General features: G+C 41.5%; 1 protein-coding gene across 1 annotated transcript; it reads right to left on the bottom strand.

Annotated features, from left to right (window-relative positions):
- Positions 1-120: 120 nt before the first annotated feature.
- Positions 121-22,086, bottom strand: mpz (myelin protein zero). The gene is given in 8 exon segments (XM_008433963.2): positions 121-3,412; positions 4,234-4,365; positions 12,076-12,118; positions 13,229-13,358; positions 14,675-14,888; positions 18,172-18,338; positions 21,299-21,374; positions 21,376-22,086. Coding segments are annotated over 7 exon segments (939 nt in total). The 5' UTR covers positions 21,598-22,086; the 3' UTR covers positions 121-3,412; positions 4,234-4,278.
- Between the last annotated feature and the right edge of the window lie 1,195 nt (positions 22,087-23,281).

The raw sequence follows: 23,281 nt of genomic DNA, 5'->3' as shown, positions 1-23,281 counted from the left end.
CAGGCAGGAGCATTTGTACCGACTCTCTCCCCGTCTCCATTTCTTCATGGAAGAATTTCCTCTTTTCAACAGATCCACAGACATTATTTCAGAGAAAAAAAATAAAAAAAATAAACAATAGATATTTTCAGCTGGGTTTACTGCTCAACAGCTGTGCTTATGGCTTTTATTCTTGTGTTCTCTTTACAACATACATAGTCAAAAAGATGTTAGTGTCCTTAAATTATTATGAGCACTGAAAAAAATCTAAGAAGCTCCAGTGGTTTCAAATCAAAATGTTAATCAGAGTCTATAGCTAAAACAGTTTACATCGCATATAAATCATTTTACAAGGCATGTAAATATCATTCATGTTATGTCAGGCATCTGTGTGGCTTTGCTTTAAAACAAGAAAACATTCTAACGAATCCATTTGACTGGATAAAAAACAGCGACGAGTGAAAGAGATGGATGTGTGGATTTCAACACCACCTATTCCTGTTATGAATTTTCAGGGAAAAGTTCAAGTCTGCACTATCTGTCCTGCATATCAAGCCCGCAGATTACGATCCATCTTTGGCTCAGGGTTGGGATGGAGCACCTTTAAAAGAAAAGCTCTGGGGGGAAGAGCAGACTATCTGTAGTGATACATACAGATTTCTTTGGCAGGGCTTAACAGGCCAGATAAGTCTCTTCCTGCAAAGCTTTGCTTCCACAGCAAGCACCTTCCTCTGTGGTTTTTCTTTCCTCCCCAGCCGTGGAATGATGAATCTAAGGCTATCCGCTCTCACTCTCTGCACCACAACCTCAATTTTCTTCCATCTCCGAATAAAATTCACCCAAGAGAGAGCCACACAGTACCTGCCATAACACACACGAGGCCAGAAATATAACGGCATTTTCTATAGAGCACTATTACATTTCTTCCCTGCTTTGGTGAACACGCTCTCCATGTGTGTACACATGTAAAAACTGTCCCAGAAAACATTATTTGCTTCACTTACTGCCACTGTTTGGAATTATAACAAATCTATTTTTTAAACACTCTGTAACACGAAACGCATATACATAAAACACGGGCATTTGCGACCGGAAGAGAGCTTGCTTGAAGGGTAAGTTTCTGGCGTCTTGAGTGCAGGAGTGTTCCTCAGCCAGTAGGGGGCGTTGGAAGGTGTTTGGCTTTCAAACCAGCAAAAAAGGAGGGCAAAATGGGGTCAGGGGCAAAGAGGAAGTAGTTGGTGATCATTTAGTACCTTTGCCATTTTGTAGCTTTGCAGTTTGGGTCGTTTCGGACCAGATGGACCCAAAAGGACCCGTCTGGTACAGAACGGCAAATTATCAAGGGACGTGTCACACCTACTTTCACAACTGATAATTTGAAGTAGTTTACTGTCGGGGTGAGCATTTATTGTATTATTTATCATTAATCGTGATCCATTTTTTATTATGGTAATAATTTGGATTTATCACCATAATAAATTCCAGTTAATGATGTCTGAAACTTTAAAATTGTTTATCTTATTGGGATTGTTGACTTTAAATTTTTTTCCCCCCAAAGTTTATTCGCTGAAAGCCTGAATAAAAATCAATAAATTTGAATTTGTGATTATGTGCTGTGACGATTTGCAGTTTATTGACATAAATCTTTATGTGACTGGTGACCTAAAGAAGCATTTTACAAATGGGAATGTTTTTGAGGCATCATATGTTTGGATTTGTTTGTGGGACTATAGTTGCTGTGTCACTCAAGTCACAGCCATATCTAAAAAAAGGGGAGTGTATTTATCTTAGCGTTAACGATACAATAAATACCGTAAAACAAATCAATAAATAGTTCTTATTGTCACTTTTGTTGTAATAATATTACCACGAAAAATTGTGATAAAACTTTAAATCCATTTCGCCAACTCTGATTTTACTATAAGATTTTATGATTCCAATAAATAACAAATAACAGCAAAATGTCAGTGAGAGTAATCTCAGTTCAATCAGGGTTCATAATATGAGATATTTCATAAAAGTCTGCAGTACCATTGATATAAAGGTTGAAATATGAAGTCATCTGCAAATGATAAAATACATTATATATAAAATTCCGTGTTTTGAATTAATGCTAAACCTTGAAATGGTTTGTTTACAGGTACTAAATGACAATAGGTACAGAATCCAGGTGTTTCACTGAGACCCAGACTTAGGGGAAAGTCTTGCCTCCGGCGTGTTTGAAGGGCAAAGCGGGAGGGCGTTTTTCGTCAATCACTGGCAAAGATGGAGGACGGCGCAAACGAAGTGCCTGCCTCCGAGTTTGGAAAAGAGAGTAACGAAGACGCAGAAGAGGAGGAAGGACGGATGAGAGTGAAGCATTGAGCTGTAGGCCTGCCAGTCAGATAAGGAGCGGCTTAAAGAGTAGATTGGATTGTGTATAGACCTTTTCAGTGGGGGAATAATGCGGCGCGGACTCGGTAGACAGCAGGACGGGGAAGAGATAAAGGGAAGCCAAAGACATTGAGGACAGAGACAGCGAAACTGGGGGAGATGATTCCCAAGATGGGGGCAGAGATGAAGTGGAGACGGCGGAGGAGGCAGGGGGGAGATGCGGTGAGAGATATCATGTTACCGGCACACACAAAAAATAATTAGGAGAAACGTGCGAGTGGATTAACTGGACCTAAAATAACTCGGGAGCTGCACCTCTTCCCGGTAAGACTCCTGAGAGCATCCATCCGCCGGCCGCTGGAGGCCGTGACGTCATTCCAGTTCGTCAGTCACTGGCCGCTGAGCCGGCCGCGGACATCTCTCAGGCGCAAACGGGAAAGAGAAAAAAAAATCACCTCCACCTCCAACCTCCCCCGCTTGTTGGTTGAAAAATGTGCAGCTGTTACTGTAAGCCTGTGCTCTCTTATAGAGAGGCCAGAAATAGCCCCCCTTCAGCCTGGGCAGGGGCACAGCGACAACCTCCATTAGCTCAAATGTGAGAGGATTGAATCACCTCCGAGCTCCGGGGCTTGAACTTCTATCTGCGTCGGCTGAGAGCAGGAATCATATTTCTCTCTGGCTATCACGCTCTGTTTTTCCTCTACGTGAAGTCCAGTGCGCGCTGGCAGCTCCGCTCGGTGGACGTGATTGAGTCGTAAACATTAAAGTGAAGGGGGAAGATTCTAAACACATGAGGGGTGGTCTGTCGAGTTATGTGCATAGCTAGGCCTTAAAGACTTTTACAGTTAGCCCAGTGATCGCAAACGCCGTCTTCGATGAGGCGTTGTAAAAATTATTTGACACTGTTGCTCAGTGAAATACGGGGGGGCTATTCTTACAGCCAGTGCTGTCTTGAGAGAGCACAGATAATGGGAAAAAATGGGGGTTGCATCAGGCTGGGCAGAAAAAGAGGGAGCAGACTAGAGGAGTGGAGGCAGTCATGGAGAAGTCAGACCTTTATCTACAGGAGCAAGAACAGAGGGGAAGGAAGAGAAAGAACAGGACAGAGTGGTTAGCATATAAATCATTTCTGTAATTTGAATTAACAAGAAAGTCCAGAAATTTATTGGAATAGGAGGAAGAAATGGGAAGGGACAGGGGTGGGTGGGAGAAAATCAGAAATCAGCGTAAGGAGAGAAAGCTGGAGTTTGACACATCGCTTCTGGAAAGAGAAGAAAAAAAGGAGCAAATTGGCTTGTCCCCGCAGCCAGGGATTTGTGATGCGTATCGGACGCACTCAGAGAAAAAGCTTTTTTCAGTGGATAGGATCACAATGAAAGGAACCAGAGAGGCAAAACCCAGGGAGCAGCCTTTTTAGATTTTGTTATCAAGCCCGGGCCGTCTCGGGGTCTCGCTTCAAATGGCATATCTTATGACCTAACAAAAGCAGTCAGGGAGCCGGGCCGGTGTTAGAGATTATCGTGACATCTGGGCCCACGTACAGTAGTAGCGTCTACATTCTGTGACAAGAGCAGATATGATTTAATATATTTATTCAGAGACTCAGGTGCTGTAGTGCTGGATGTAAAGTAGGTTTGTGGTTTAACTCTCTTGTTATTTGAAGGTGAACCGTTCGGAAAGGCGGGAGAGGAGGCCCGGCGGCGCCGACCTCCCGGTCCCTGCCTCACCACTGGAACCTTCCTTCCCGTTTTGCCGGGTGAGCTCCAGCTCAATGGTCATGAGCACCCGACCAGATCCCTCTCCGCCAGCCCCTTCCCCCTCCGCCCCCTTGATGATGGTTTGCTGCTGCTTCTGTTTGGGTCGGACCTTCGCCGCCAGTACCTGGCGCAGGGGCTGGAGCAGCCCGCCCCAGGCCCGCCCCGTATCCTATTTCTTATCCTTGCGAGACTCCTGCTTCTTCTTTTCCGAGGCGGCCGCCTTCACCTTGGAGGGGTCAGCGGGAGGCGCGGGGCCCTGTGGGCGGAGGGGGAAGAGGGGGGGAGGAAACAAGGGGAGGAGAGTCACTTCAGGAGGAAAGGAAGGCAGCAGGAGAGGACGTGAGAGAGGTGAGAAGATGAGAGATGGAGTTAAACTGGACGGGCGGAGCTGTGTGAAGAGAGGAGAAAAACACATTTAGAGAAGGGAGAGATATGGGTGGTCGAGGTGGGGGGTGGGGGAGACGCAGTCCTTTTAGGGGAGGGGGTAGCAAGTGAGAGGGGGCGGTGTCCAGAGCTGTAAGGGGGTGACAAAACAGGTAACCATGCGTTAGGATGGGACACAGTGGCAGGCAGACTCCATACACCTGTGACAACTGAGTGACATTTGATCAATAACACACAATCATCTCCACCCACACACACAGCCAGAGTGGGTTTTCCCAGCCAAGTCATCAAAAAGTTGACTTTGAATCTCAGAAATTTAGGGATTATATCCAAGGAGATTTTTTTAAATGCGTTGGAGAGCAGCTGGATTCTTCCAATACAAGATAGCAATCCTGTTTCTGGCTGCAGACGATTGTTTCCAATCTAACATCCGGGTCCAAAACACCAGTTTTAATGGACGTTAGGATGCATTGAAATTGGTTCAGAAAACTGCAATGGAAACGAGGACATGAGTCCACGAGGACATGAGTACTCATGTCCACTTCCATCATACTCATGTCCACGAGGACATGAGTATGATGGCTGATCTTACTGCTGGAACAAACAAAGAAGAAGACGACAGGAAGTAGTTAGAGGATGATGGTGGGGCAAGTGTTTTGACTTTTCTAATGTGAGATTTGAATCCATCTCCATTTTTAATTTAAAAAATATTGGGGTTAGATCCCGATAAAGATCATGCAATCATGTTTATGTCTAGACCATTTTATTTCTAACCAATTAGCATCCTTCTTTAGGATTCCTAGTTTTAAAACAATCAGCATCAGTTATATTAGCATTAGTAATATCAAGAGAGTATGTTTTTATTTTTTTAAAAAGGGCAAAGAATAGAAGAGAAAGGATGTTTTCAATTTTCTAAAACAAGATTCATCTGATTGGCTGATTGAGAGATTCAGCCAATTCTCTGCCATGTTTTCACTTATTTTCTTTTCTTTAAATTGCTTGCACTTTGTCAAATGTCTTAGACATCCCAGATGGTTGAATGTGTAAAACCATCTGCTTCCTCTGATTGGGGGAATAGAAATCTCCAGTGTGTAGGAACATGTTTACAAATGTCTGAATTTCCATTGCCTTTGGTCTTCTGTTGTTTATGGTGAATATTTCAATGTGTAATTTGGATTCAAAAGCCTGAGCGACCGCAGCAGACACTAGCGCTATGTTGCAGGTTACTTATTTTAAAGTTAAAAGTTTTGCATTCTTAAATTCAGAGTGAAGCAATTAAGATGTTGTTCTGTAAATAAATGATTAGCCAAGTACGTTTGTTGGCATCCCTAGAAAGATGTGCAAAAATCCTTACACATCCTGAAAACTGTAGAAAAACAACTTTAATCAGTGGGTGAGAAATCCCATCTTCAAAATACATATATATTTCTAACAAAATAATGGAGGAATTATGGATACCCACAACAATTCCTGTAAAAATACATTTTACTGAATGTAATTTCTGACAGGGCTGCACAGTGGCGCAGTTGGTAGAGCTGTTGTCTCACAGCAAGTAGGTTCTGGGTTCGAATCCCGGCCCCGGTCTTTCTGCATGGAGTTTGCATGTTCTCCCTGTGCATGCGTGGGTTTTCTCCGGGTACTCTGGTTTCCTCCCACAGTCCAAAAACATGACTGTCAGGTTAATTGGCCTGTCTAAATTGTCCCTAGGTGTGAATGTGTGTGCATGATTGTTTGTCCTGTGTGTCTCTGTGTTGCCCTGCGACAGACTGGTGACCTGTCCAGGGTGACCCTGCCTCTCGCCCGGAACGTGAGCTGGAGAGGAACCAGCAACCCTCCCGAGCCCACTGAGGGACAAGGGTGTTAGAAAATGGATGGATGGTCATTTCTGACATTTTATACTGTAGAGTAATCAAAATTAGTGATACCAATCAGATTTTTTTGTTTAGAATATGTGGAAATGTATATAAGAAAAAAGCCACTCATTCATATTTGCCCATAAGTGTTTAAAAAACTAGAAGCGTGCAAAGCAAAGTTGTAATTATTTTGACACTAAAAACAATGATGATGGTTAGGAAGGATAAAAAAAACACACAAAACCATCAAGTCTCCATAACAAAACATGTTAACTGACTGTTTAGATTCCAGAAAAAGTAAATGTGGCATTCATTACATTCTTTTCATACACTGGATTTTATCATTTTAAGTTGTGTTTTTTTTACATCTTTACTTCAATAAATGCCACAAGTTCAAGTCTGTTTAATATAATTGAACATTCCTGTTATTCTAAATCCAGATTTTGGTTTCACTTACGAAATGTTTACATGGAACGTAAAAACTCCTGGTTATCCAGACATGACTAGAAATCCCAACATTAATTTATCTCAACTTCTGAGACACATATTTTAAGTTTTAATGTTCCAAAAGCCTTGATAATAACTGATTCCAGTTCTGAGAACCCAGGATATTACTGGGTCATTGTCGAATACAAACTGGTTTCTCATTCTTTAGTGGAGGTTAGCATAATTTACATCATGATGATGATCACTTGAACACAATGACAGATACTTGATCTTAAGTCATCCATTATTTATTTGTCTTTGCCTCACAAGAAACCAGATTTCACAAGTGGATTTGGTCGAGTTTCGATGAAGTTTATTTAGACCTGAAATTTCTTGTGTCGTGTGCATGCTCACTTTAAACACTTTGTTAAAGCCACACTGCACAATTTTCTGTAAATGTAGCTGAGAATGAATGAAAAATCACCCAAAGTAGTGACAAAAAGGCCCTCAGAAATCTGGGAGAACTTTAATAAGGGTTTCTAAAGTGGAGTGCAGGATAGTGCGGCTCTTGGAAAGCCAAATAAATATATAAGTTAAGGATGCAAAGATGCATATCAATGCATACATTTTTAATGCATATATGCTGTAGAATGAAATATCAAGAGGTTTATATTCTATGTAAACACCATATCTGGAATTTGATTCAAACTTGGACAGGACTCCAACCAGCATTCTGACTGTCTCTTCATATTCAGATCAAAGTTGGAGGAAAAAAAAGAAACTGCAGTATATTTGATTAGGGAACCATTTGCTTACTCAGCTTTGCATTGATTTCTGTTGTTCTTCCAAACCCATATTATCTTTAAATATTAATGGGACCTTTACTTTTGTAATACCACAATTCACTCCCACTCGCTCCGCAAATTGTCTGTGCAATATATGAGCGTTGTCTGAAACCATCTGCAGGAAAAGAAAATCTATAAAAGGAAGCGCCAGAAGGTGGAAAACTCAAACGCTGCGTCACTTCAGCACAACAAATCCATCAGGAAGGACTGAACCAGGAGGAGATAAGGTCAGGGCTACACTTAACCCCACAATAGCTGTATTCCAGTGCATTAACCTGTCAGTTAACCTATTGAAAAGTATCACAAGTGTGCAATAATGCTCTAATGGAGCTTAATGAAACTTCACACGCGTGTAATAGTTTTACAGTATTGTGCTTCTTTAGATGCTCTTCCACAGGTTGAACTGTGGGCCGCTCCATTGTTGTGTTTGCACAGTAAACAGAGTGAATAGGAATGGATCTGAAGCTCCGAGACTGAAATAATTTGGCTCTAATACATCAGCTTAGTCAACGGTGGAAAGCCCACTTGAGGCTGTTTCCACCCACTGAAGCTTCAACTAATAATACCCCACTGATTGCATTACAGAATTTATCATTTTTAATTATCCGCCCTGCAAAGGCAGCACACGATTGAAGGCGCCTGCTGCAGCAGACACCCAGCTCAGCGGGGGAGCGGCGCAGGCCCAGCCGGTGTCATTATCTCCGATTATACTTACATTCTCTCATACATCACTGCATTGTTTACCATTATGCCTCCTGCAACAGGCTCCAGCATTTTGTTCTGCAGAGCTCCCACGCTAACGACGGGCCTGCTTTGTAAAGACACACCCCAGGCTGCTCACGCAGAATGCAGCACCACCTTGGTTACAGGGTGGGGAGGAGGCGGAGAGCGCACTTCAAAGGAAACGTAAGGTACAGTGGAGAAATACGGAGAGGACGGCGGCATGGGAGGGAAAGAGGCTGCGTCCCCTGCTGCATGCTAAAGAGAGAGGAGGTGACAGGTGAGGAGGGAGATTGAGAGGTAGATGAGGAGTGAGAGGTAGTGATTTCCTGTCCGGCAGGAAAGTGGATCAGAACCCCGAGGACCTGAAGGAGGGAGGAAGGGAGAGAACTGGAGAGGGAGGAGTATCGAGGAGGAAATTGAAGGGGAATCAACAGAGTGATGGGGGGGGAATTAGCTTACAGATAGACGGATGCTTCCCATGGTCAGCAAGGAAGCCAAAGGAAAGGAAGACAGGAGGAGAGGATGAAAGGAATCTGAATGAGAGAAAGAGAGTGCTGGTGGGAGTGAACTGAAGTGGGAGGCAATAGGGAGACGGAGAGAGAAGAATGGGTGGGTTATATATAAGTGTGTGCGTGTGTGTGAGCTCAGATCGATACCAAGTGCACTCAATTATCATTCCAGAACAGTGTGTGTGCTTATTGTAGGGAACTTTTCCCTGAGTGGGGCTGCAGGAGTAAAGTCTTCTTCCAAAACACCCTCTAATGGGGGGAGTGTGACGGCACGCACCACCCGGCTCCACAATCCCGTTTCCACTTCCTCACACAGCGCCTGGGTTTGCAGCGCAAGCAGCGCAAACCGTTAAAGCTGCAGTATGTAACTTTTATTAAAAAATGTATTTATTTTTTTTACAAATTTGTTGAAACTGCCACAATGTCGGGATAATCTATGAAAAAAATGTAGCTCTCAGAGCTAACTAGAAACAACCAATCAGAACCAGGAGGCGGGTCTTAGCGCTGTCAATCACAATCTCATGTGGCTCGTCTTCCCCTTTGCTCTCTGCTACGCTGCAGCTAGCATAGCCTGTTGTCATGGCTACCATGACCACTGTTTATCTGCCATTAGCACATTTAACAGCATGTACGTGACATTGATTGACAGCGCTAAGACCCTCCTCCTGGTTCTGACCGGTTGGTTTTGGTCGGGATCGGTGCATTTTTCAGACAGCAATAGCAGCTCAGGGACGAGGTGGACGAGATTGATCCTTTCATAGATTTTCTGTCTCATAGCAAACTGTCACAACATGGTGAAAGTTTTAACAAACCTGTAAAAAATCTATTCTTTACACAAGTTACATGCTGCAACTTTAAACAAAGACAGTAAGGTTGATAAAATAATAATAATAAAGAAACTTGAGTGTCAGCAGAGCCTCCTAATCAGGACTATTTGATCAAACAGTCGTTTATAAGCGGGCCATACAATCCCAACGGTCCGACTGCGTGTGGCGTAGCAACAAAAACCAAATCATCTCAGAGGAGATGGGGTGGAGGGGAAATAAATAAACTGAAATATAAAGCAGAGCGAGCTCAGATAGAATATCTGCTTTTGCTCTGTGTTTCTCATCCGAGCACAGGCTTGCAGGAGAGTAACTGTAAATGACAGCGTTGTCAAATATCCCAGTGTCCTCTTGGCGGCGAGTTATTTATTCATATATGCACTGTCACACGCTGCAGGCACTTGAGAGCAGCTCAAGAAAAACCTGACAATCACACGACAGTAGAAAGGAGAGCGGAAGACAGGGGGGAGAAAGAGGGGCTCCGCAGAGATGAGGGAACTTGTTTAAGGCAGGATGCAGAGTTGTGGGCCCTCAACGTTCCTGCTATATGGCTGCAAGGAGACACACGTGTGTAGCAGATATTTACTATTAAGACGTGATCTTCAAAGCAAATATTAAGTGTTCATCATGTGTCTGGCTTTATACTGACTGCTGATTATCACTATGTTCAAGGAACTATGTTAAAAAACAGGAGAACATTATTTCTGTAAGTTTAGTTTGCCAATAATTAACTGGAACTACTCTGAAATATGTTATGAAGTGAATTATTTGCAAAAACAGACGGAAACACGCTAACATTAGCTTAGCATGTCGGAAAACTGCTCCACTTTAAGAATGATAACAATAATCAGTTTGTTCATGGTTTGTTTGGCTATTTTATTCAGTCTAAAGACTGAATCTACTTCTTCAAAAACAAACTTCCCAGTGTGCTTTTGTCACATCACATGTAGCACGAGGCAGGAAATTCCTGCTACAGGTCAGAGACAATGACCTGCAACTTTTAAATGCACAGATCATTATCAGAACTCCATGACAAGCTGAAATCATTTTATAAAGTTTCAGGCTTGTACTCTGTTTGAACTCCCATACATATTCCAAAATTACTCCAAAAAAATCCCTATCCCAAACCTAACTTTCCTGGAACACACTTAAATAAGTTCCTCATTTTACTTGTAGCAATAATATTGTAGATTAATGTAATTCAGTCTCTCTGAGGAAAGCTATTAGTGCTATCTAAAAAGAGTAATTAGAGATAGGTGTGTGGTTTGATTATATGTTACAATGTGTTGCCATAATCCCGCCTCGATCTACCTGCGGCTGAATGACAAAGCTGTCACAGCAGCACCTTTGATTTCCCGACTCGGGTATCTGCGCGCGTCTCCATTTTCAAAGCTGAGTTTTAATTGACAAAAATGCCTTGAACTCAAATCCCTTGACGTACTTTTCTCCCCCCCTCATTATCAGCACGCTGCTTCCAGTCGATTACAATACTCCCACGCAACCCTGCAGCCCACCACATCACCGCAGAGTAATCAAACACAACTTGCCCTGGTGGCTTGTTTTCACAAAAGCATACAAGCCACAAAAAAAAAAAAAGTCTGATTAATCCACCTCTTGAGGCGATCGAACTCCCACAAGGAAGAGAAGGGGACAAAAAAAAAACATGGCTGTTACGTAGCAGCTGCGTAAAAAACACTGATAACAGCCCGGACCATAATAGGCCCAGTGATTTTTTTATTTGACTCCCAGTGAGCGAAATCAGCAGCTCCTGTCTGTCTCCCCACTGCGAGCAAATCACAGCTCTATTCAGTCCGCAGCGCCGGCATTAGTCCTCGTAACCCAGACTGGGTCATTTCACAGCCGCTGCTTTGATTCTTTGGCCCGGGGCTGTTTGGGACCCCCCACCCACCCGGAGGGAAATGCAGGAAAGGGCGAGGGCCACAGCATAGAAAGGCGGGTTGAACGCTGAGGCAGCAAGAGGATTTTACCAGCTTGAATGCGGTTATTAGAGCTGGAGGGGGCGCAGGGTTTGAATGGCACGTTATTTTGTTGTTGTAACGTTGCTGTGCTGAGTGTGAGGCCAAACTGGAGATGCCTGGACTGCCATTAGGGAGAATGCGATTATAACAGAGTGCTGCTATGCACCGTCATGTCAGCTGCGCCGCCATGCAGAGGAGATGAATATTCCCTTTGACAACACGCTTCCTCATCCCAAATTCTCTCAACAATCGCTGAATGCTGTTGTAATCTCTCCAAATCGTCATGTGATGATGACAGCGAGCCAATCTGTTGCGTTTGTCGCTGCAGACGGGATGCATGTGTGGGAGCGGAGGGAGGAGGGGAGGAGGATACTGAAGGAGAGGGAGGAGGAAGAGGAAGAAGAGGAGGAGGAGGAAACTTGCCTGTCTCTGCTGTGATCCCTCTTTCTTTTTCTTGCCATGTTTGCTGGAGGGGACAAAAGAAAGACAATGTCAGGATGTCAAATCTATCTCTCCCTCCAGTGGTCACAGGGCAGCACTGCCTGCCAGCTATCATAAAGAGACCATCATCTTAATCTACTGGTCTGTCTCAGACACAGCCCCCAGGTGCCAGATGTGTTACGATGGGAAGGGAATTTGCAAGCCGATGGATCCATCATCGTCATGATCTTGTGGATTATCCACTCAGAAAATGTCGCCTCACAACTTTTAATCCTCCTACTTTGGACCTATGCTTGCCGTTTTGCAGATTATATCCAATTGAAAGCTTGTTATCAACTTCCAGTTTCAAAGCTTCAAAAAAACAAAAATAAAAATACAAAGTAAGGTTGAATCCCATTTTGTAAGGTTATCCAGACTCCAGCCACTTGTAGAAAACAAACAAAAGTTTGTTAAGGAAGAATAGAAATGTGGTACTAAAGGTACCATAGCTTAAAGGAGAAATACTTTAATTTATGAAAAGGTTTTTATTTATTTAGATAATGCATCCCTAGTCTGATAGCCAAAGATCTTATAGTTGTACATGCAGTAGACTTTAAGCTTCTGCACTGCATGTCTAAACATAAGAAAATGACAGGAATTTTGTGTAATATCGAGCCCGTGAAGCGAAGTGTGATGGGGTGTTAAGATAAAAATGTTAAGACTTACTTGAGGCACTATATTAGTTAAATCATCTTTGTACATTGTAGATTTATTTTCCACCAATGTCAGAATACATCTAGAGAGTCATTACACTGATTTTTTTCATGTTGCCAGCGATGTTCTGCTATTTAGTCAATTTCTCGCCTATTTGGAATCAACCATAACTAAATTAATTGCTATGCATCAAACAGTTCATCCGACTTAAATGCAAATGCAGATATTACACATTTGTTTTAAAATGCGGCCCTGAAAAAACAACGTTTTTAAGTCCTTATCTGGTCCAAAGACACATCTTAGACTACAAGTATGCCAGGCACAGGGGGAAATGGGATTCAGCCTTGCTCAGAGGGCCTTGGCCAGACATGTGTCGGTGCCAGGGATGGGCTCCGGCCTCTGCTCCCGCCCCCTGCAGAGACCCCACAGGCTGGGCACTGACCTGACGCTAAGGCTGAAGACGCGACGCGCCACCAGGAACCTCATTAGGTAGTAGATGACCACAATCAGCACCAGCAGGCCCAGCACCACACCGATGATGGCCCCCGTGATCACACCCGCTTGGATGGGCACTAAGACGGGAGGAGAGGAGGCGGAAGACGGGATAGATGGACAGAGAGAATCAGATCAATACAGATAATATGTGAATAATCAGAGAGGAGATATGGAGCAGTTAGGATGAAAAGGAGGAGGAACAAAGTAACATATTACATTAGAACAGAGGAGGAAGAAAGGCTGACTAAAAGATGAAAACATTTAAATACAGCCAAGGTAAAAGGAAAAGGGATAGAAGAAGAGAGAGAATATGGTGAAGATGGGAAAAATTGGAGAAAGTGAGAATGAGAAGGCAGACTGTGACAGCAGCCTAAAATAAAGACTGAGATAAAATTGTAATCGATTTCATTTAATGGTGCGACAACTTCTCTGATAAATATTCACTTGCTTTCACTGAGATCAATTTCAAAGTTTGGGACGATTACACCGATCTAAAAATATTTGCTTTCCGTTAGGACAAAAATTACTGGGAGGTATAAGATGAAATAAGCTCTTCAAAAGTTTCCACAGAGGACTTGATTCCTTTCACAACTCGGTTTTGTTACAACCACAAACTTCAACATATTCAATTATGATTTTATGTGATAGACCACGAGTTAAAACTAAAACTAAAAGTTTACTAATTTGTAAACTTCCAAATTACATCAATAAGTCAATGTATAAATTCCTGCAAAATCAACAAATCCTCACATTTTTTGGGGGCTAACTCATAATTGTGGGTTTATTGAAAAAAATGGTCCAAAACATTGGGGTTAAGTGATGCTAACATCCACCTAAGTGGGAGTATTTCTTACTTGCACTACAATGACGCCCCAGTCTTAATGTCAAATTATGATCAATAAGGAGAGTAACAAAAAGTCACATTTACTGTCATTGACAAGCACAAATACTGCAAAATTTCTTGTAAATATAAAATGAGTACAAAATCAATGATTTTGAGTTTTAAAAAGTCGCAAAAACAGTCATGAAATCCTGGAGGGACTGATCAATATGAAGAGATTTTCAATATTACTTAATTTTAAGAAGTACCTATCTAATGCAGAGACATCAGTTTATTCATATTTTTATAGTTTGTTAATGGATTTTATCAATACATTATAAGAAGATTCATGATCTTGATGTGATCCAAAATGAAAATGAGCTTGATACGCCTGATAGACCAAAACAAAGTTTAAGTATTTCGCTCTGAACTTTATCTATACCATCTTCATAAACATCATTTCATCCAACATGTCCCTTAGGAACAGATAAGAGTTTGTGGTTGTGATGGGATGAAATGTGAAAAAAGATCAATTTGCAAGGCACTATGCTGGGATCAGAGCAGCTAACTCACAGGTCTCAAAGACCAGCAGCCGGACGCTGGAGGGGCGCCCCACGATGTCAGGGGGGTTCTTGGCGTCGCAGGTGAAGGTGCCGTTGTCGCTGAAATCCAAGTTTTTGATCAGGATGGAGCCGTCACGACGCTTCGGGTTCCCCACGAACTCCACCCTGTCCTTGAACGCGCCTTTGTTGTCAGTGTAGGGCTCACCACCGGCGTAGTGGGCGATCTGGGGACGACAGAGGAGGAAACACTGACCAATAGTACTCAAGAGTAGATGGATCTCTGGAGTGGAAGTAATGAGGAATCATTCTATGCTGCTTTGATTGAGTTTGCAGTTTGTTTGTTTTTTTTTTTGAAAATGCATTTAAAAGCTCCAGATTTAAACCTTCAGACAATGGATATTCAGGCCCACTGGCAGCAGCTGAGCCTGCTGCAAAAGCTTAACAAGGTCAGCATGTATGCATGCATTAAAATGTGAGTTTAACTATTTGCAATTGAAAGTTTTATCAAAATACAGCACTTAAAAATGTACACTGCACCCAAAAACATGATGCATTTTCATCAAAAGGTGTAGCTTTTGAGTGATTTTAAATTATTTTATTCTTGATGTTAATTGTTAAATACTGAAAGATGATCATTGTCTCCCAATATTTCCAATATTTCTGACTAGTGGAAAAGATTTGTGATCCGAACTATTGGTAACAAAATGTTATTAAAATGAAGCTAAGCAAAAATAGATCTTACAAAATTCAAAATAGAAAAATATTAAGTATCAAAAAAGTTTGTTTATTTGCAAAGAACCACTTTGGGCATCTGACTACAAATTACAGCCATATTATTCAATAAATTAGAATATGTGTTTCAATGTGTCAGATTGACAGTACCTCTTGAAAAGTGACAATCTTAAACTGTTATTAATCATACTTTTCAAGCTACATGTCTATATTGGGGATTTTTTTCATGGTCTGATGTAATATTGTAATTTTAAATGCCATGTTTTCATTAGCTATAAGTGGAAAATCATAAGAGCTTTCAAAGATCCATCTATGTGTGGAAATCTACATATTGTGTTCCGCATACTGATAACGTTCCTGGAATAAATGGACTTTTCAATAATATTCTAATTTATTAAATGGGTCTGCATGAGCCATTGGTATTAGGAAATATTCAGGATTTAAACCATAGACATAATAAAGATTTAGATTTATTATGTCTATGGTTTAAACACTTAAGCTTCACAACCCCCCCCCCCACACACACACACACACACACACACGCACACACACCCCCACACGTAGAGTGTGTGTGCGTGTGAGTTAGAGAAATTCCTGTAATGACCAACATTTTTCTAACACAGAGAGAGTGCAACCCTTCCTCTACCTGTCAATGTGCACTGCCAGCCAGCTGGCTGAAAGAAGGACATGACAAGTTTCAGTCCGTGAAAATCACTGGCAGTAGAAAATATTCACTCTTATTAAAACTACAGCTGACAATCAGAGTTTATTTAGCAGGCGACTGTAACCTTTACTCTAGAAGCTAAGCAATTAAATGTTGCTAATTAATCTGCTAATAGCAGCTTGTTTTATTTATGTTGCTCTATTAAAAGAGGAATAGCATAAAGGAACAATTATCTTGTGAAAACAACCTCAAACATTCAATTTCTTTGCTGAACGCTAGCAAAATCAAAAATATAATCTCTTCTAGTTTATATCATTGTTTCGTTACTGCAAATACAGTGGTTATGAACCACAGCCACCTACAAATCTTTAATATCTGCGAATACTTGAGACCCCCTCCAAAAACATTTATGACTGCCTGTTTGTAATAGTTCGTATATCAAATATATCTTAAGAAGAATTAATACATACTGGAAATCATCTTAGCCCCATTAGCAGAAGCTAACAGCCACAATCTTCCTTATTTCTGCTCTTCGGGTTCAGCCAATCGGCAGCGGCAAGGAAAATAATGGCGCCCCTGGATTGGCTGATTTACAAATACTAGCCAATAGCGTCTCGAGTAGCATTGTGCCGAGGTGTTTGAACTTCTGAAGCTGCATTTTCTTTCAAATATTTTAGATATGCTTTAAGGAAAAATGTATGGTGGATTTTCTGCAGTTAATTTCACACCTCCCAGAAAAATCTGTGAACATGAAACTGTGAATAGGTGGTTCACTGTAATCAATATTACACTCTTATTAAGAGTAGTGGGATTAATGATTGCTTTTTAGTTTTATATAAACAAATAATTTGAATACAGAACACATTTCTGTTTAAATTTTTGTGTACACATGTCTAGTAGTTTTGTTTTGTTTAACTTCTTTTCGCAAATGCTCGTTTCAACAAAACTTTTAAACAAAATCTCTGGTTGAAAAACCAAAAACAGAACTGTTTATTGGGAACTTGGTTTTGCTTTCCATTTCAGTTCCCAATATTTGTAGAATCATTCCTGGACTTAAGGTCAATCTGATGTTAAACTTCCGGACCATTGTGATTGACATCAATGTCTCTAAAAAATCAATTACCACACTTTGAAAAGACAAACACAGCATGGAAAAAGAAAGATTTGTGAAACAGGTAATCTTTCAAGGTGGGGAAAGAAATGAGTGACTGAAGATAGGATGGTAAATAAAATGAAAACTCAGTTTCAAAGTGAAGACTCTGCAGGGGGGACAGATGAAGGCGAAGGAGGAGAGGGGAGGACGTAATGAGAGAGGACAGAGGGACAAAGACTGCAGGGCTGGAGAGGAGGAGATTAGGTGAGGTGGACAGAGGGAGGCATGGTCAGGATGGGGAGATAGAGAGATTAGAGAGATAGAGCGATAAGACCAGGGAGAGTGAAATTAAACTACAGCAGGCTGCTGCAAGAGAGGCAAAAAGTTTCTTCAATGCATGTTGGAGAAAATCAAACTCTCAGCTCTCAGTTTTTATTTTAAAATCCTAGAAGAAAGAGCCCTTCAGAAAAGCTCAACATTTTTTTGCTCCTCTTTGTGCCTGGCAGAGGCACACAAAACAAAACAGAGCTTTGACAGAAAATGTAATCATTGTTTGCAAGTCTAGATGCCTGTTAATGGTTCTCATTGTGACCAAAATTTGGCCTCAAGTGGTGAGTAGGAAACACACAAGGCTCTTATTTAAGCAGAAAAGAGAAAATGGGAGCGCAGGCTCTTTCTGCAGCTCTCTGTAAGAGGTGTTTTCAGCCAGTAAATGCTCTGTTATTTCGCAAATTGTTGCCATCTTTTGTTTGTCTGCCTTTGGCTCGTGGACATGTAGTGCACAGTGATTTATCGGAGCTTCTTTGCTGAAACAGCTGCAGCCATAAACAGCTCTGATGAGGATGGAGAGAGCAACTCGCACATCAATGTTTCAAGAAGTTTAAAGAGTTTCTGTTGAGAGAGTTCTGAGCATGACTTTTCTTCTTTTTTTTTAAACTCCTACGAGCACACCTGTGCAGCAGCAGCAGCTGTGGGTTTTGTGTAACGTCATGTGTGTAAATGTAAATGTTTGCATTACAGAGACGCTGTCCCGCGAGCCGTCTGGTCTGTATCTCCAGGTGAAGGAAACATCCTCGGAAACAAAGCGCCAGGAGAAGAAGGAGCAGGACAGCCTGACGTCTGAGCCCACCAGGGCGTGGCGCTCCCAGCTGGTGTAAACAGTAATGGCCTGGGATGCCTGGGGTGCTGCAAGACACAAAGAAGATGCAAAAATGTATTCTTTCTTATCAAATCAAAGGGATATAAAAAAAAATCTTATTGTACACATTTTCATACTTCCATTTGGGTTTCTAAAAACTACTCAAGGGTTTTAGAAAACACAAATCCATTTTTGACAGTAAGTTATTGTTTTTTGGTGTGTGTAAAATTCAATGGGCACCTCGTTACCTAGCAACCCAAGTGGAACTCAAGCGCTATTCATCAGCTGGTTTTACCGCTGTTTGTGCTGCACAATGGCTGCTGAAAAAGACAAGTGTCAAACTGATGGCTTACTATTTAGAAACCACTTGCTGCATTCGTGCTGGGTGTGCAGGAGACTCTACTTCTGCTTATCAAATATGTACGTTTGTATAATTGCATATCTGTTTGCAGCCATTGTCACATGTGAGTGTAAGCTTTGAGTTGGGGGCGTGGCCAGCAGCAGCTTATTCGGATTTAAAGTGACAAGACGCCCTAAAACAGTTTGTTCTGAAAGAAATTCAAAACAGGCAGAACTGACAAGATTAAAATCTCATTATCAAATAATGATTTTGTGCAAAATGTGTAAATAACATGTTTTTTACAAGTCATAAACATTTCCTAACTCTTTGACGGAAGCATAATACATCACCTTAAAGAAAGAAATTTTAAAAATCTGTTTTACCAAAGATGTCTACACGCAAACAGAAAATTGGGGGTTTTTTGGCTGTTTTTGGTTAATTTTACCAATAACATAGAACCACATTCATTAGTAGGATCTTAAATCGATATTGTGATTCACAAATAATTAAATATGCACTCAGATTGACTAACTGTACTTTTAGTGGTGCCTCCGTTGATTCACCAAGTAACTGCTGAAATAAGGTTTGAGTTTCTAAAAGTCAAAGGCGACAATAATTTTCCCCATTAATTTGGGTAAAGTTGATTAACTGTCTGCACTGCTTATGCTTGAATAACATTTAATAATCAATGCTAATTTGGTTTTAGATGAAAAAATACAAATATAAAAAAAGCAAATACTGAATTTACTAGACAAACACTTCACTCAGCATCTCAAACAACTTGCAAAACTTCCAGCCAAGTGTGCCGTTCAACAGCGTTCACGTCTGCATGTGGAAGATCCTCTGCAGGTCACAGCATCCTCACAGCCGCAGTATATAAGCTCTGAAGTCACACAGAGCGTTCTGCCTGTTTCAACACCCACAGAGTAAAGTTCACAGCTTTCGCTGCGAGCGTCCTCCAGCGAGATAAAAAAGCCCCCGCACTGCTCGTCAATGAAATCAGACTTGACATTTTTAATTAAAATTCTGACAAAAAACATATATGTCTACAAATAGCTGACAGGAAGGAGTCGGATGGGGAGGAGGGTTGAGTTTGACAGCCAAACCGCAGTTTAAAAGTCATAATATTAGTACACCGTTGCTTTTCAAACCAGGAGACACCTGCTATGGCGAAGTAACACAGATGGATGATGCTAGCCAATTAACTGCACTGTAGTGCATGTAAAAATGAGCAGATAGGCAAGTTTATTAGCATGGTACCTTTCACACGTCAGCTAGATTAAAGTGCTTTTAAGAAACAGATGTAACGAAAAATATATTAAAATAAAAATTGAAAATATACTTTCAGAAAAAAGGCATTACATTAAAGAAACAGTAAAAAAATAAATGCAACAAATGAAGACAATTCAAAATGAATTCATATAATATGGCATTTAAGGGAAACAGCAATGTTTTCAGTCTTCATACGAAGGAGCCAACAGTTTTTTTTGCATTTCATTTTTTCTACAGCGTAGAAACTAAAGACTGCTTCCATTTGTTAAGTTTATTACTTGGAGCACTAAGTGAAGAGGTCTTTAATAACCTGAGGGGTCTAGATGGATTATTTTAGCAGAAGCAACTCTGAGATGTATATACATCTACTGCTGGCCAAATAGTAAAAACAATCCGTTTATAAACAGGAAGCCAGTGCAGAGATGTAAGGACGGGTTGTATACATCCCATTTCCTTAGTGTTGACCATCAACATAACCTTCTGAAAATATAAGCTTTCACCAGCTTTTCTGTTTTAACAGGAAACCTTTTATCCTGGCCGTGTATTTAAGCTGGCAGATAGCTGATATATTGATAGACTAATTAAGGATGGTCATATTTAGCTCAGAGCCCAAAACAAACAACACCCATGTTTCTTTCATTATCTTTCATTTTTAGAAAGAAAAGCTAAAAACTAACCAAAATCAATAACTTCTGGAGTTTTTTTCTGCATCAAGATAATCATGCATCTTCTTAATAATCCACTAATTGGGTGACTAAAGAACAGTGGTCATGTGGTGACACTGAATAATTAGGTTTAGTACCATTAACATATGGTAGTAATACTTTTTCAAACATTCTAAAACCTAAGATAGCAAGATTACATAGATGTTTAATAAAAAAGCGGGCTGAGAATGGAGCCTAGTGGAACGCCATTTGCAATTATTGTGCATTTTTCCTCAGATTTGTGACTTCCAAATGAGACAGTATGGAATAAAGCTATCAAGGAAAAATTGGACCAGTTGAGCTCAGTACTTAGCCAATCCCACCCACTGTTACATTCTAGCAATCAGTTTGCTATGATCAACTCTGTGGAGATTTTAATGAACTGCAGTTCAAATCAATGCAACACAATTCCAGAAAGCAACTGGAATGCCTCAGTTAAGGACTAATTCAGTGCAAAGAGGTTTAATTCAATGCTAAGGCATTTATTATCCCCTTATTTCCATCAGATTCATTAGTTTTCAAGTAAGCAATCAAGAGAAACGCTTCTTCCATTTAACCTTTGACCTCCCATCAATTGGAAAATAATTTCAACACCTTCGCTTTTAACAGGTGAAATTCAGGGCAAGCTTTTTAGTCAACTCATCAAAATAAAATTAGAAAAAGTGAAAAGATTTTGTTTTTCATTTATTACCTATTCCCAGGAGGACCACTGACGCCAGCGCCAAAACTCTCAGCATGGTTTTCTGGCTTCTGTTGGAGCTCCCCCCCAAAACAACGGATGGACGCTGCGAACCTGACAGGACTCTGCCGAGGAAGAGTCCCAACTCCACCGGGAGCGTGAGTGGAAGGAGGAGAAGGGAAAAACCAGAAAAAAAGGAGAGTGGATGAAGGGGAGCAGGACGCCAGGAGAGACAGGACAACAACAGAAACCCCACTGTCCCCTGGTTTATACCCAACCACACCCCTCATCCCAGGCCCGGCCCGGCCCATTCCTCCTCCCTTCCATCCTCCATCGCTTCGCGTTTTCCTCCCTGGAACAAATTAACACACATTATCCGTTGAAGTGGGAGAAAAAAAGGCACCTGCGCCGTACAGTAGCTGAATTAATTGTGTGAACAATGGGCGACTTGGGGCGAATTTGCAAACTCTGAGCAGCGTTTCAGCATGATGGATGCAACATGTTAAATTAAACCCTCGTCATCCTGTGATTGAGTGCTGATTAACACTTGGAGTGTAGGTGAGAGGGAAGCACGGCCATCTGCAGTCGATCTGGGCTGCTCATGATTAAACGTCACTAAGGGAATAATGGGAAGTTTGGTTTCTGTTTACTGGGAGGATGAAGGAGATCCTCAGTCTAGTGCTCTCTCCTCCATCTCCATGTCTCACCCCTGTTTCTCCTCTGCGTGCACTTTCACCGGGTCTGAGGCCAGCCGGCCAAACAAAGCCACGACTCTTAGCTCGCTGTCCTCCCTCTCTTCAGATTCTCGTCCTTCGCTGGCGTCTAGCACTCGGAGACAATGGGGCCTGAGGGGGACAGGGGCTGACTCGTGTTTGCCTGTCTGTCAATGGCGCTTTCTTCATCCAGTTTTCTCTTTCTCTTCAGCCTCCTCCTGCTCAGACAAAGCTGCTTATTCAGATTGCAGTGCCCACTCCTCACTTTTTCAGTAATGCAGACAGAGAAGGAGAGCCCTGCTATATATAGAGGGGTTGATATGAGGACAGGATGCAAAGATGGGAGAGAGATTTCAGTTTACATTTTTACTTACTAAAGTGATCGGATGTGGTCTTAGCCAGGTTTTACTTGGGATAATTGGTGGGTTGCCACTTTGATTCCTGCTCCGTCTGCCTCTATCAAGACACTTCACCCGCCTTGCCATTAGTTTTGTCTGTTTGCTTCTCTGGGGCGAACATATTAATCCCAAGGTGGAAAGACCCCATCAGTGACCGTTGAGGCTTAGAAGTTGACGCCTGTCAACCTGGGAGGGACGTTAAGGCCATTTTCCAAATAATCTGAGTCCATTTCTCTACAGAAAAAAAAATTATTCGCAGGTGTAAAACATTTAAGTCAGCTGCCAATCTTCTTAGTCATTGACATTGCCGCAAATTCCCCTCAAGGTCAGAACATAAATGTTCAGAGAAATTGTAAAAGCCCCAAGAGTTTCCACTCCGACAGAAAGTAAATGTTAAAGTTTGTCTCATAAGAAAAATAGAAAAAGAATAGTTGCAGGGTTTTAGGAGAAGGCCACCTCTTTATAAAAATATAAAGGCACCATAACATAAAACTGGTATGAAAAGTTGCATCTGAATAAACCAACACTGTGTCAAACACAGTGGAGGAGGGGTGATGATCTGGGCTCTTCCTGCCTCCGCTTTCTTCTTCTTCTTTATTATTTATTTGCATCGAGACAAGTGTAATTATGAGCAAATTGTGAAAACTATAACATTTATAGCCTCAGCTATTTTGCAAGCCACATCTCCAGATGGCTTTTCACAACATAAAACAGTTTAAAAGACAGTGAAGCAGCACAGAAAGATAAAACACTTATGACGTACGTTTTACAATTACCTTAAAATGAACCACAATGAAACGGGTACCATCATGAATCCATCGGCATGATTCTGGCTGTAAAACATGACGCCTCTTCTTTAAAAATCCGCTCCCTCATGTTTGGGG

The sequence above is a fragment of the Poecilia reticulata genome, linkage group LG17 (genome assembly GCF_000633615.1).
Source record: "Poecilia reticulata strain Guanapo linkage group LG17, Guppy_female_1.0+MT, whole genome shotgun sequence".
Lineage (NCBI taxonomy): Eukaryota > Metazoa > Chordata > Actinopteri > Cyprinodontiformes > Poeciliidae > Poecilia > Poecilia reticulata.
Note: the sequence above shows the minus strand (reverse complement) of the source record. Positions and strands in the feature narration are given on the sequence as shown.